Source organism: Conger conger, chromosome 16 (genome assembly GCF_963514075.1).
Source record: "Conger conger chromosome 16, fConCon1.1, whole genome shotgun sequence".
Taxonomy (NCBI): domain Eukaryota; kingdom Metazoa; phylum Chordata; class Actinopteri; order Anguilliformes; family Congridae; genus Conger; species Conger conger.
In genome coordinates, this window is record NC_083775.1 from 34,300,404 (window position 1) to 34,316,057 (window position 15,654).

At 44.9% G+C, this 15,654-nt stretch overlaps 1 protein-coding gene across 1 annotated transcript in view; it reads right to left on the reverse strand.

Moving 5' to 3' along the window:
• axin1 (axin 1) overlaps positions 1-14,540 on the reverse strand; it is a 23,959-nt gene extending 9,419 nt beyond the window's left edge. Inside the window, exons 1-4 of the mRNA XM_061223352.1 lie at positions 14,489-14,540; positions 10,977-11,900; positions 4,394-4,534; positions 2,606-2,702 (exon numbers count right to left, since the gene is read on the reverse strand). Of these exons, the coding sequence (XP_061079336.1) occupies positions 2,606-2,702; positions 4,394-4,534; positions 10,977-11,812 (1,074 nt within the window). The 5' untranslated portion in view covers positions 11,813-11,900; positions 14,489-14,540. The remainder of the gene's footprint in view (positions 1-2,605; positions 2,703-4,393; positions 4,535-10,976; positions 11,901-14,488) is intronic.
• Between the last annotated feature and the right edge of the window lie 1,114 nt (positions 14,541-15,654).

Sequence of the window (15,654 nt, forward strand, 5' to 3'; positions counted from 1 at the left end):
TTCTAATTGCCACAGCTAATTGTGTTTCAATGTCAGTGTGTTCACAGAGAAGGGGGAGGGATAAACAGAGTTGTGGTTGGAGCATGTTTCTTGCTGCAATTCCTCTCTTGACCATTAGAAGTCCAAAACTACCTATTGTACCTTTAAAATTTTGCTGCATTTGTATGTTTTAGTGCTTTCCTGTGTCTGCCTGCAATACGAGTTGACACATTTTCCCTTAGCCTAAATAACAAAACCCCTATAATTTAGAAATAAAAATGTTGAAATCCATTCAGTTCTGTCTTTCAGTTCTTTATTCAAGAAAATAGCTTTGCGACATTAGGTTTTTGCCGTCATGACGTCAGCGACCAGAAACACCAGGGGCTTAGGAGTGGTAACTTGGAACATGAATGGTTATAATTCACGTTCAGAAAAACATTAAACCAGCAGCTTAGAGGTGACTCGGCAAAAAAAAGCATCGCAGCAGTGATCGGAGTGGATTAAATCCGCTATATTTAGCACTGTGGTGGACTGACGCCCTCAGCTTTCACACCAGTGCTGAGACCATCAAATGCCTCTTTGTGGCATCAGCTCAAAGCTGAAGACGGCTGAATTAAACAGCTGTGCGGTGGAACCTGCTGACACACTCCAGACGTCTCTCACAGGGCTCTTCTGTGCACGGAATAAAATTAACCTGCACACAACTGCATGCGGAATTAAAAGTGTGATTGAATGAAGCTGGAATTTAAGTGGAATAATACTCTCCTGCACAGAACTCCAGTGCGCACGCACACACACACACACACACACACACACACACACACACACAGACATGCATGCTCACATTTCGACACAAATACACAAACGCAAACACACAATGCAGATGCACACGAAACACGCTCAAAAACCTTCACTCACACAAACACACACAAATACACACACAGACTCATGTGCACAAACACAGGAGCACACACATACACACAAAAACATGCATACACATGCAAACCCATACTCACAAACACACACACACATACGTGTGCATTCACATTAATGTGCGCACACACACAAACACATGCTCAAACACACACACACGCACACATGTACGCACAAACACACACACACACACACAATTCGTGTATGCACAAACACACACAAACAGATGCTCTCACACACAAACACACACACACACACACACACACACAAACAGATGCTCTCACACACACACACACACACACACACACAAACACACAAACAGATGCTCTCTCTCTCACACACACACACACACACACAAACACACACTCCCATCTTGTCTATGTGGCGGTGTGAGCTCCAGGCCTCCTTATCAGAACGGGAGAATAATTCCTCTCTGTTTGCAGGGCTGACAGGATCTCCAGCCTGAATGAATAATGTGAGCTTGTTCCGACAGCGACGCGGTGCCGCACCGGCAGGCTGTGGGACTCGCTGTCAAAAAAACCCACAAAATGCATTTAAAGCAGCCTCCAGCACTTAGAAGCGTCGCCCTGTTACAGAAAAGACTACAACTCCCAGCTCCGAATGCTGACACCAAACCAAAAGTTTGTTCTTCCCAAGCCTTAGTGTGTAAACCGCCGCTCTGATCGGCCACCTTCAATCTCAACGCACATTCTTCTACGAATACATTTCATTATTTAACCAAACAACAAAGAAGGTCAGTTTTTTTTTCTTCTTCTTTGTTTGACTCCAGATTTCAGGCCCTAATTAGGCGGGCTCTCTCTCCGAGGGACTACAAACGGCCCCGGTGGCTGCTGGGAGATGGCTGCTGGAAACCTGAGGGCTTTGGGGAGGGATGCTCGCAGCCTCTCCGCCGACTCCCGGCTCCCAGAGTCTGCCGCGCGAGAGGGGGCCCACCATGATCAAAGCCCCCCCCCCCGGCCCCTGCCGCGTGTCTTAGGAATGCAGGAATCTCATTTCAAGGTCTCGTAGAAAGGGAGAGGCGGGGCTCGTCTTTGTTTGAGCTGCTCAACGCGGAGGGGTGAAGCCGGCTGGAGAAACTGCAATTCCCCCTCTGCCCTCTCCTCGTTGGCATATTATATGCATATTATAACATTATATTATATCAGGCGGTTTGGGGGTTGGGGGGTTGGGAGGTTGGGGGGAAAGGGGCTAAGCATGTTCCATTGGTCATTTGTTAAGTCTCCTCTCTGGTCAAAGCAGTAATAGCCTGACCAACTTCATGCTCTCGATGGGCGTCTGCCAAACGTCTGGAGAACCGATTTCTTTAACCCGTAAGAAACCAACTGGGGTCACATCTGACCCCAGACATATAATTTTATTGATATCTTAATGGTAATATATTTGATCCTTCCCAAATTTCTTGACTTTGTCGAGCAACATGTCCTCAATAAATACATACCATTTGTTTCTGGCTTCTGCCGTAATATGGAGTGATGTGGTGCGATTATGTGGTGAGACGATTAGGTGATGACATATCCTTTGGGATCCAGGCAACACATTCCGCATATGCAACTTGATAAAGGAATCTTTATACATATGTTGGTCGCTTGAAGGTTAATAAAACGAGCACATAGTAAAAATATACTTCAATCTCCAGCAGCGGGAGAGATATAGATGCAGCAGCAGGACTTACAGGAATATGAGTTAGAGGCACCTGCCCGTTTGTCTTGGCACTTTCGTGCAGCTCCCGCTGATTCGGTTTCCGCGGCCGGTATGGAGGAATCCCATCTCTGCCAGAGAGAGACAAAAAAAAAAATTGTACTTATTAAAATAAGTGGGAATATTACATTCCCTGACACTATTGGCATTTGGCGGACACTCTTATCCAGAGCAACGTACAACAAAGTGCAAAGTGCATACCCACCACCAGGAACAAGTGTGCTGACCCCAGAGGGAAGTACAGAATAGAATAGAACATTTACAGGATAATTAATATGTACACTCACTGAGCACTTTATTAGGTAGACCTGTACACCAGCTTGTTAATGCAAATATTTAATCAGTCAATCATGTGGTTAAAGGCATAAAAGCATTCAAAAGGTTCAGCTGTTTTTCAGACCAAATGACAGAATAGGGAAGAAATGTGATCTAAGTGACTTCGACTGAGGAATGATTGTTGGTGCCAGACAGGGTGGTTTGAGTATCTCAGAAACTGCTGATCTCCTGGGATTTTCACACACAACAGTCTCTGGAGTTTACAAAAAACAACCAGTGAGCAGCAATTCTGCGGGCAAAAATGCGTTGTTAACGAAAGAGGTCAGAAGAGAAGGGCCGGACTGGTTGAAGCTGACAGGAAGGTGACAGTAACACAAATAACCACACATTACAACAGTGGTATGCAGAAGAGCATCTCTGAACACACAACTCATCAAACCCCTTAAGTGGATAGACTACAGCAGCAGAAGACCAATATGTCTAAAGAATAAGTCTAATAAATACCTAATAGATTGCTTACTGAGTGTATATCTAATGGGATACTGATACTGCCTGTTCTGATAGTCCATAAATATTGCATTAAACTTAAATATTAAATTAATGGATGAAGAGGCCTTTCAGCTTCAAACTCAATGCAAGAGAAGCTAGAGTCATAGTAATGCAACACAGGGCATTTCTCACAAGAAGGCATTCTGACAGCTCTCTGTTTTATCTATGATGTGAGTGGGAACTTAAACGGCAGAAATAAAATGTAAAAAATCTATGCTACACGCCCTATACAGAATACAATTTGAATCTCTATAATCAGCATAAGAACATTTTCCCAGCTGGAATTGGACAGAGTATTGAGCAAATTGTTTCACTTTCACCTTAAAATCAGCACCCTGTTGAGACCCAGGTAACCAGGTGAGGTGAGTTAGCTGTGTAATCATCTGCTCTAATTGATTAATTAAGTGCAGAGTAATAGAAAAAACCAGCAGACCCAGTAGCTCTCCAGGACCAGGGTTGGTGACCTCTAGAATGTCATAATGTGATTCGGCACAGAAGGGTCTACAAACTGAGGGTAAAAAATAATGTTGTGATCTTTTAAGCCCGCTCAAACACTTTGCAATCCTACACTTTGAATGTTCGTCACTCAATATCCCTAAGGATTTACACCTCAACCTTGGCTTTAACTTCATGTTAAGTTTGGTAGTTGCTTGATAAATACAGGTACTACACTTACTTGAAAAGCACACAATCTTAACAACGAGCATGTTACATGAACAATCAAACTCATATCCTTACAGCAATATGAGCCTGACCAGGCTGCTCATAACCTTACATTACTATCAGCCTGACCAGGCCACTCATAACCTTACAGTACTATGAGCCTGACCAGACTGCTCATAACCTTATAACACCATGAGCCTGACAGGGTGCTCTTAACTGTATTAACGCCAGAAATGATTCAATAAGTACCAAACCCATGATAAATTGCACTTACAGGCTGGTGTCAGTCAGCGAGAGGGTGTCGGCTTCGCTGGACATGCTCTGCCGCTCGCTGTCGTTGGCGCTGGTGGGCGGAGCCACGGCGTAGCCCGCGTTGGCGTAGTAACCGCTCGGTGGCTCCCTGCGGGCCGACTGCCTGACGCTGGACGAGGAGGCAGAGAGACAACGTTGGGTGCCGCAGTTCAGTGGAAGACCCAGGTCTGTCCAGTTATCCCTGTCAGTGCCAAGAGGGCCATGTTGCACCTTATACCATTTCAACCAAACAAAACGACTGCTATACCATTGTTTTGAGCCCCTATTAAAACCCTACTAAATTTTCTCAGCCAAAGCCAAAAAGGGATTGATTTGGGTGGAGTCACTTCATACTGGGCTTGGGAATTAAAGGGTTAAATTACAACTCAGATTACAACACCAATGAACAGTTAGGGCTACCTGAGACTTTCAAGTTAGCCCAATTCTTATATAGTAACGAAAAAGCAGCCATTTGAAAGTAAAACCCAAGCTTGTGTGCGGCAGAGTGTAACCAATACTGCGTGTCAGCTGAAACCCCAGACAGAGAGACCGGCATAAACCACTTCTATCCACAGCAGCTCCAGGTTTACATCAGCAGTTACCGTTCACATCCTTTCTTTATCCATCTGACTTACAGTGCAGTCCGTAAGTACTTGGACAGAGGTAACATTTCTGTTCTTTTGGCTCTGTCCTCAAGCACACTGGATTCGAAATAAAACAACGACTATGAGGTTAAAGTGCAGACTGTCACCTTTAACTTGAAGGTATTTACATCCATATCGGACGATCTGTTAGGAATTACATTTCTATACATAGTCCCTTCATTTTAGGGAACTAAAAGTAGTAATTTGGCATCTCAGCGGTAATTAATAATTTGACATCACAGATATCAAATCTATGTCAAGTTGCAACTATTAGCAGTACGTTTCACAGAAATAAAACAAGAACGTAATGCTGCTTCTGTTCAACTAATCTGTTCAAGCAACAGACCTAACCTTCTGAAAGGAATGTGACCTTCATGTGCACGCTCAACCTGAGCGGTATTCACTAGTCTCAGCACAAAGTTTCTCCTTAAAGGCTGCTATAATCCCCATGAAGCATACAGTATGGCTCTCAGCCTGCCTTAAACGTTAAAAACATGCTTTAAAACGTTTACATCTGGCTGCATGCATTCTCCGAGGTTGTATTTCAACTCAGAACCAATGAAGGGACATGCCAAAATTCAAAGACCACTGCATTCTAATCTATATTCATATATACTTGCTGGCTCTGCTGAGCAGTATAAACCTGTAAAGCTATATCAGAGAGGGGAGAGGAACACGCTCTCTATCCCAGAAGAATAGGACAGCTAAGTTAAGGCATTAAGATGCGCTAAAAAGCTTTGTATTCCCCACACGTCTTTGAGACCAAAAATGATTCTGTCCTTTTGATGAGATCTTCCCACAGAAGGTGAGAGAGAATTAATTCCTCTCTGCAGCATCTAAAAGGGTTTCCATCAGGGAAACAACCAGGGGCCTTCTGCATGTGGCTGAAATGGCCTCCTTGCATGAATTATAGGATTTACGGGATTCTTGGGGGGGGGGTCTCTGTAGACCCATAACCTCCATGACTCTCATGACCAGTGCCGGTCTCACACAGCACTCCTCACCAAACGCTCAGCGCCTCCCTGTTTTGGAGGTCCACACGCAGCCCGCTTTAAAAATGCATGCGTCACTGGCGGGGTGGTGGGGTCGGCACTGACCCAGCTGGAGGTGTCTGGGATGGAATTTAAATCCATTTGATGGGGGTACTTCATTTTTACTTCATTTGTAATTCAATGTTGTTCCGGTTCTTACTCTTTAAAGGCAATACAGGTGGAAAAGGCTAGCTTGCGTGCATTTTCTCCAGTGCAGTAGACATCGCGATTTATAGGTTTCAATACACCAGAGAAGCTCAGTAAAGCCTAGAAAAGTAATTGAATCCAAAACACTGAAGTGAATGCAGACCAGTCTCCATTTGATCCCCATAACCTCCCCTGTACCATTGAATCAACCCTGCCTAATAGTGTCTTTGCCATGGGATCCGGTAGGAATGAAGTCCAAACGTGTTTTACAAAGGGCTTCTAACCATAACCAGAATTTCCTGGCTCTCTGACAACCTGCATGGGGGAAAACAAGACATATGACTGATGTAAAATTTAGCTATGAGAAAACCCTGAAGGTTGATTCCTAAAGAACTATTTAAAAATGGAGGCTGTCTTTTTGTAATCCCAGCCAACAACTTGGGTCTAATGAAATAATAATCCAACAGCAGCCTCAAAAATGCATTGCCCCCAGAAACTGAAATCCCATTGTGTCCAGATGGCATGAGATACACTGAGAGGGAGCCATGGAGTTCCACTGCCGTTTTATCTGTTGACGGCCATTTTGTGCTTTTTCATTCTATCAGAGCTTCCCCTGATGACATCACATGGCCTGGGAATCCTGTGGGGGAGCGTGGTGCCCGACACCACATTAAACACCACATTTGGTTTGCTTTTTCTCAGATTAACCAAAATTAACCACAACCGAAGTGATTGAAAAGCTAAAGCGTGGAGAAATAATCCAAACCATACAAGCTCATGGTGGAGGAAGTGTCATGGCTTGGGCTTGCATGGAGTGGGCTCACTAATCTTTACTCATGATTTAACTCATGATGGTAGCAGCAGGATGAACTCAGAAGCCTACAAAAACATGTCTGCCAATTTACGGAGAAATTTGCCGAAACTAATTGGGAGGCACTTCATCATGCAGCAAGACAATGAGCCAAAACACTGCCAACACAACAAGTGGAAGGTTTTAGACTGGCCTAGTCAATAACAGAACCCAATGCGGGTGTCTCGGTGGCGCAACCTGTAGAGCACTGACTGTATGCTCATTGCGAGCCGCGACGTCGGCGCTTCGAATCCGACCGTCTGACATTTGTTGCATGTCTTCCCCTCTCTCTCGCTCCCATTCTTCCTGTCTCTCTATACTATATACTGTCCAATAAAGCTGAAAAAAGGCCTAAAAAATATCTTTAAAAAAAAAAGAACTGAACCCAATGCATTTCATCTCCTGAAGAGAAGATTAACCCCCCCCAGAAAAACAATCAACAACTGAAAGAGGCTGCAGTAAAAAGCATTACAAAAAAGAATGCAACAGTTTGGTGATATCGATGGGTTACAGGCTTGATGCAGTTATTGCAAGCAAGGCTTATGCTTCCAAATACAAGCCTAAGTGTTATTTACTTTCATTTACTTAAATACTCTCTGTACCAATACTTTTGCTCACCTAAACATTGGGTGGTCTGATACCAAAGGTGCTATGTTCTAAGTAGTTTAACATATCTAGGTGTAAATACCGAGAAATAAAAGCAGAAATTCTGAACTCTTGTCTCCTGTTCATGTTTTTATTTCAACCCCAAATGTATTCAGTGTATTGCAAAAACAAAGGAATTGGCTTCGCTGTTCCTTCGCTGAGTCTGCAAAAAATAGTAAAATCTTGAAAAAACCAGAGGAAAACAGGAATGTCTTGAGTAGCTGTATGTTACGGAATAACGTTTAACAGCCATTATGGTTGACTGCTGTTGCGCTGTGCCCTCAATCGGTGCTCTAAGTCTACAATTAGACATGCCATACACTGTTGGAAAGCCTATACAGTTCTCTACTGGATAAAAGAGTTCTCAATCAAACCAGAATTAAGTGAAAAGAGTTTCAGTGGTGTAAAAAGCAACCAGGGTATTATGCATGCCCAGCCCCACTTTCTATTTGCGTGTTTCCCCCTCAAACGGATTGTTTAAGACAATAAATGACCACTGAACAATGTTTAATTGGACATACAGTAAGCTAAATTGGTTACCATAAACATATGTCCAATGTAGGCCCTACTTGTAATTTCTTTTTCTTTTTTTGGTTTAAATCAACCTGGAGCTAAAATCCATTATAAAGTGGCCAAGCCACAGTATAATAATTCTGAAAACAGCCCTAATGTACATGTCCGGCGGAACTAGTGCTCACACTCTTTTTCAACCCAAATAAATGTATTCCTTTTTGGAGAAGAGATCTGTTGCATGCGACAGAAGAGACGGTGAGAAACAGGGTCACACCTGGGAAAAGAGATTCTCAAACTCTCATTGCTATGCGGCTGAACACCATCACAGAGCATTTCCCAGGTGCAAAGCAGCCCAATCGCTCAACACCCCCCCCCCCCCTCCTCCAAAAGCCTGCCCCCGTACCCATATGAGCCCCCACTTTAGACATACAAGAAAAATACAGAAATTCTGGATCTCCATTTTAGAAAAAAGAAGGGAATGGCGGCATGTCCTTTCCTACATCACAAAGCTGGGTAATCCCCTACAGGCTAGGGTACTGTGCTTCATCACCAAGCTGAAAACCCACACACTCTCTTCTCTCTCCAGGCGCATTATGTAGTCACATCACAAATCCCCCGCTGAAAGGTAGCAGAGCTGCTGTTCTGTACACGCGGGACGTGTTCCTGGCGGACGGGCGGATTAAAGGCGGGAGATGGCGGGACGCTGTGATCCTGTCACTGTATCGGGGTGTGAAGGCGGAAAACCAGCCTGCAGGAGCTCTTCTGGGAGCGCCCATTTTCACAGCCACACGCTGAATTAATGGTGCTAATTAAGGCACTATACCTGCGGTGAGACTATCCCCTGCCACACCAAAAACAATGTATGAACAAGCACTTCAAAAATTATATTTCATCTATAATTTAACAAACAGACACATGATTTGGCCTGCGCTAGTAATGAGCAGACGCGGGATGAACTGTTATGCCAAACAGCTCCCTCCTCTGCTCCCCATCGCTTCCTATTCAAAAAAAGTAGAGAGCGGCAAAATCAAGTTAACTCACGGTCAGACACATAATGAACTGACACTCGAGTCCGCGTTAATGTTAGTAAACGTTGTTGGCAAGAAGACTGGAAGTTGTGTGATACCCCGACACATTAACTAGGCCAGACGTTTAATGACGAAAGGTCGCCAAAATCAAATTTAGGTAAATGAACAGTCGGAAATATGCAACACCACGCGGCCAAGAGAATGGAATCGGAAGAGCAAGGCAAGTTGTTATTAGGAAATGAAGACAGGATTTCTCTGTGAGCCCCAAGCACACATAAAAAAGGACTGTGTGTCCGCAACAGAAGAATTTATTGGGGACATCCTGACCTGGCTGCAAAGTTAAGCAGAGAACTGCTAATAAACTGCTTGTGATTATTAACTTGCAAAATCTAACGGCCAATATGCATCAAGACACTGAGGAGGTATAATATCACAGACACATTAGGACTGGGCCTAAAGTATCACAATGATGATTATTGAATGCAGTAATGATTATTGAATACAGTAATGTTTACTGAATGCAATAATGATTATTGAACTATTATCGCCACCAAGTGGTGTATTGTCTTTCTATTTGTCTTAAAAATATAAATATACCTGATGCAGTAATAAACTTGGAACAACACAGAGATCCTCTGGGCCTGCCGTATTGTTTTTATTCTGTGGCCAGTCTGGCTGCCAAAAACATGCGTGAAACAAGTCACTATTGTGTCTGCTAGGCAGCTAGTGTTACCAGCCTACAAGCCTGGCAGGAATTAGTGATATGAATCTGGTGTTAAACGCATAGAGAAAAGGAAGAAAACCTTCCAGTCATGAAATGCTTTGAAAAGCGACAAGCCAGACCAGCCACATACCAGCCTAATGATGCAACGTGTTCATGGTTTGTGCCGCAGTTTCTTCAAGAATAATTTGCCGGCTGTTTTATTAATTATTAAATGTGCCTTTGATTTACATAATTTGTCTGCGTGTGCTATGGCCAGTATATGTCACTGGTCAACCTATGTTTTCTTGAAGAACATTCATCAAGTGATGAACACTGTATTGTTACTGTGCTAAAAAGGGAGTTAGTTACCAGCTGGTAGCCTAATGGAATGGCTGCATTTGAAATATGATATTATATCGCCTATTGGCATATAATCATAGATGTTCTTACAAAATGAACTCCGTATAAAATTTGGCTTCACTCTTTTGTGATCACAACAAGCAGGAGAGAGCATCTGAGTGGAGCCCCTGTAACAGCCCCACCTCAGGATTAGGACTAGCCCCAATGCTAAGGCACCGGAAGACCACCATTCACTCTGCATGAAACGCCTTCCTTTTCACTCAAACTCAAAATCACTCTTATAACTCAACACAGAACTACCTCTAAGCACTCATCCAAGACTACCTCTAATCACTCAGCCAAAAACTACCTCTAATCACTCAGCCCAAAACTATCTCTAATCACTCAGCCCAAAACTATCTCTAATCACTCAGCCCAAAACTACCTCTAATCACTCAGCCCAAAACTACCTCTAATCACTCAGCCCAAAACTAGCCTACCTTTAATCACTCATCCCAAAAACGACCTCAAATCACTCATCCCAAAACTACCTCTAATCACTCATAAGTATCCTCAAACCGTCTGAGGTGGCAGGTACTGAAAAAACTGCTCCTCCTCCCAGTGACCGCATTGTGGGTCACATGGAAAAGCCTACTGAGGGTTCACCTGTACTCCCGACTGTCCCGGCACCTGGTTTTGGCGCCCACCCGCTGGGGGGACAGCTCCATCAGCAGCTGCTGGGTCAGCTGGTTGGTGGCGGTGTGGTCGCACCCCGACTCCGCCCCCGACCTCCACTCTTCGTCCTCGTTGAGAGTGGGCAGGTAGCCCCGCAGAGCCGTCCCGCTCCCTGGGGGCGCGGGTTCTCCGTACGGTTTGGGGCTCTCCCCACCCATTTTGGCGTATTCCAAATACGTGTCGGATTTGAGGAACAAAGGGTAGGTGTTCTCCTCGATCGCGGCCTGGATCTCGGTCTGGGCCTGGTCGAACATGGCGAGGTCGATATGCAGCCTCGTCACGCAGTCCCTGATGAAGCTCTTGGTGGCGGGCTTGATCTGCCGAGACACAATCCCGCCGTTGTCCAGAATGTACTTCCGGTAGATGGCCTTGGCCAGCTTCTGCTTCTTCTCCTCGGCCTGCTCGTGGCCGGCCTCCAGCTTCCGGAAGCCGCTGCAGGCGAACCAGAAGTCCAGGAGGTCGGCGCAGCGCTCCTGCTCCAGGAACGCTCGGAACAGGTGGATCCCGTCCTGGTCGTCCAGGAGAGAGTGCAGGGACTCGGCCCACTTCAGGCAGGGCGGCGTCGGCGAGGCGCTGCCCTCGGGCTCGTACCCCAGGTCCAGGTCGGGGCGCCGGGGCATGGCCACGGAGGCCTTGGCAGGGTAGGAATGGCGCGCATCGCTGGACACCAGCTCGCCCTCTTCCCCGGGCACGGGGGGCCGCGGGGCGTCCTCAGTGAAGCCGCCCCTGAGGTCCGCCGGGAGGAACCCCTCCGCTCTCGCGCTCATGTTTGCGACGTCCCGGCGTTCCCCACGGGCCCAACCTCGCGCCGATTAAACCCGCACTTCCACCAGCGATGCAGCCGAAGAGCCGCTCCTGCAGGAAAGAGGAGGGAATATTCATGAGACAAAGCGCCACTTCCATCTTTTCATCCTCCAATACCCCCCCCCCAACCTTCTGCCAGGAAAACAGTGGCATGTGGCAGGCTCTCCTGAAGGGCATGTCTGCCTCTTCACCCGAGGCCACACTGACAGTCGCAATTCTGCAAACAGCTACAAACCTGACTGGAGCTCGACGCACACAAAAAAGAAGGAAATTTCAATATTTATTAGCTGGCAATTCATGAGATGGGCTGTAAAAATTAAATATTGAAAAAATCCCAAAACACAGCTCTCATAAATGGCAAGTGTTCAGTCACTCCTCGTGAACATCCCTTGATTTACAGCGGGTGCATTTTTTCAGTTACGAACCTACAGAACAACGGATGTTTGCAAGATGTTTTGGATTAAAAAGTGAAGACGGTGAGTGAGCGAGAAAGTGAGTGAGAGAGCGAGACAGACAGAGAGACATGGGGGAACGGAGTGACATGGTGGCTGGGACAGTGACACAGTAAGTAATAACATCAAAATGACCTTGGCCAGAATACACAGCCACAGGAAGGTGACGCGGAGAGAGCAGCAGGCGGAGGTCAGACTCCCTGCGCACGCCATCACAATGGCAGCACTCAGTATGAAGACTGAGCAATAAGATTTCACACATATTTCACACTTAACCAGTGATACGCAGCACACAGAACAGTGTTGTGCGAGGATGTGAGACACACTCGGGACATTTTCAGTATTTCCAGCGGCCCAGAGTTTTGCACAGAGAGATTTTACTGGGGCTGATGTGAATGAGCAGCCCTGCAGATTTGAACCCTCTCAGAAACACACCTGCAAATTAATTCTGCGGCAAACCATCTCTGAACAAGAAGTACTGCAGTCCGCAGGGAGGTGATGAATTACATTTGAGATGCACCAAAATACACAAACAAGGTATACACATATAGATTTGTGTAGGAAAAAGTAGGCTGGACCAGAGACAATGCACTTGTAACTGTAGGTTAATGAACTTACTGTACCGGACATATAGGCCTTGTATGTATGGACTGCATGGGAACATATCACGCAAAACAGCAGCCCTGCACTAGAATGCACTTAAATAGCAACTCAAGCAAGAAGAGTTGAGTCTTCAATTCTGGAGTACAAGCCCTTTTGTATTCCAGTTTACAGAATTTGGAGGAATTATGCAATTCTGAGCAGCATGTCAGGAATGCTGGTCTGGTGTAATGAGTCTTTATTGAAGCACACCGATAGCATTTAACCAGTGTGGTGCATCGGAAGATGACAGGCAAGAATTCAAGGGCCATGCTGTGAAACACGATCTTAGAACACACGGGTGAGTGCAGGCAGACACTCGGGAATACAATCAAAAGAGCTCAAACTACATGGGAAACTTCAGTCTCTGAGCCACTCAGTATCGACATGCTACACCGAGATGTCCTTAAGCTGTATAACACAGTTTTTTTGGTTTGTTTTGTTTTTCCATTGGGTTTCACTGCAAAACACTTTGAGCCTAACAATATGTCTTTAATGCCACTACTTGACTGCTTGAGTCTAACAAACAAAGCAGTGTTTAAAAATATGTCCCCAGGGACTAACTTTATACATCTTTTACATTAATGGCATTTGGCAGATGCTCTCATCCAGAGCGACGTACAGTTGATTAGACTAAGTGGGAGACAATCCTCCCCTGGACCGACCTTGCGGGTCCCAGTCATGTACCTTAACTATTACACTACAGGCCGCCCAAAATTTATTTATTTATGTTTTATTTATGTTTCTTTTCTCAAAACAACATTTAAGCAGATTTAGAATTAAACGCACTAGCACCATTTTCACTACTTTATGAAAGTCAATCTAGCACCAAGGAGAGCTACCTTTGGCCTTGCTGGCTTTTAAGTGTGCACAATTTGTGAAACGAGTGCACACACTGGACACAAAAAGACTGTATTAATTAAACACATTTGAATAACTTATAAATACATTATATCGCCTAAATATTTGCCTTTGGGATTCCTGAATCTCACTCAGCATTTCACTTGTTAACCAGTGTGTTGAGGCATAAGTACTTTTTAAATGAGCAGGTGTATTCATGGCCTGGGTATACAAACTACAAACTAAAGATAACCTTAAAACTGTACAAACTTGTGATATGTGTTCAGTAGCTCAGCCCTCTCCCAACAGATGGTCTACAGCGAATGTCAAATGTACACAACCCGGCATATAAACCTCCTTCACGTAGGCTACCACACCACACCCCAACAAAAAACATTATCACAGCCAGGTAGTGGGTATTACGTTACTTCTCTGGAAAGTGTTATATTCCTGGACCTTAAAAAGGTTATTTGAGAATCTGCCTCTAGATATCCACCCATGCCCGTACATGCACGCTAACAGTTATTCTCTAGGACAGATTAACCCCTGACTTCCCACCCAGACAACGAGTTAATCATAATAGGTGATAATAATATCCGTTAACATTATGCAGGTTGTTGCTAACCCATAGTGGTATAACTCAGAACAAAACAAATGCCAAAACATTATGAAATACCCGTTAAGAACTGCCAAGAACTAGTATCTTACCGTTCGTATTCATCTGATCATCAGTAGATGTAATCGCTTAAACTATAAGGCGATACATTTAACTTCGGCTGAATAACTGTTAGCTAAAATGTTTCCTTTGTGGCGCCGTATGAAGTAACGTTAGCCAGCTAAAGCTGGTTATGACGTTACTGTCTTAGCTAGCTAACTGGTTCACAGCACAGACAGATAACGTTACGATCCAGAGTTTAATTTGCATTTCCACACAGGTTGCACCCAGTTAGCCACCTAGCAAGATAACGCTGTTGCTAGTCTTCACCACTCCAATAAATGGCATGCAAGAAAAGCCAAATAAAGCTGAACACTTTTGCCCGAATTAGCCATTGCATAAGCCGGCACAATACAACAATATTGAATACGTTACTGATCAACAAACATAGCCTGGTCTGTTTTGTATAATGCGTTTAACCCCGCTAAAGGCTAAATGCCTATAGTTAGCACGCAACACAATAACGTTACAGAAGAGTAGCGAGTTGAATGTAGCAAGCCAGCGAACATTAGCTGGGTAAAACAGCTCACGTTAATTAAATACAAAACTAACCCTGGGGTAGATTCACGGGTTCCACTGACAGGTAAATGAGCATCAACTCCGCTAGGTAACCGCTCGTTTTGCCAAAATGATGTAGCAAACCAAGCAAACGCTAGTGAACCATGCTAATCGAGTTTCTGTACGTCGCTAGCAGTCTATTAACAGTGGCGAACAGGCGCATCTGATCGCGCATCTGATCACGCATCAGGACCAGTTATTTCAACACAGCCAACAGATCGACTAGTAAATGAGAAGCAACGCGGCTCTCTGCAAAACCACCTTCTCTGTAGCTAAAGGCAGACCAGCTCATTTTCGTGAAGCGTAGTTTAGTTAACGTTCGTTAGCTAGCCAGCCCGTACACCCCCTTTATCTACGATCCCGATGCTTTGAAGGGAGCCCCACATTCACTGCATTCATGTCTTGGCCTCGGAGTGGAACAGCATGGATGGGGGAGGGAATGCAGCAACAAACTCCACACACACACAAACAAACACACACACACACCCTTCATCAACGCATATACTTGGACACAACTTCAAGTCATTATTTACGATCCCTGAACAGCGTATTATGAGAAAAAATATTTCGATAACTCCCAAAATAGCCAGAAACACCACAT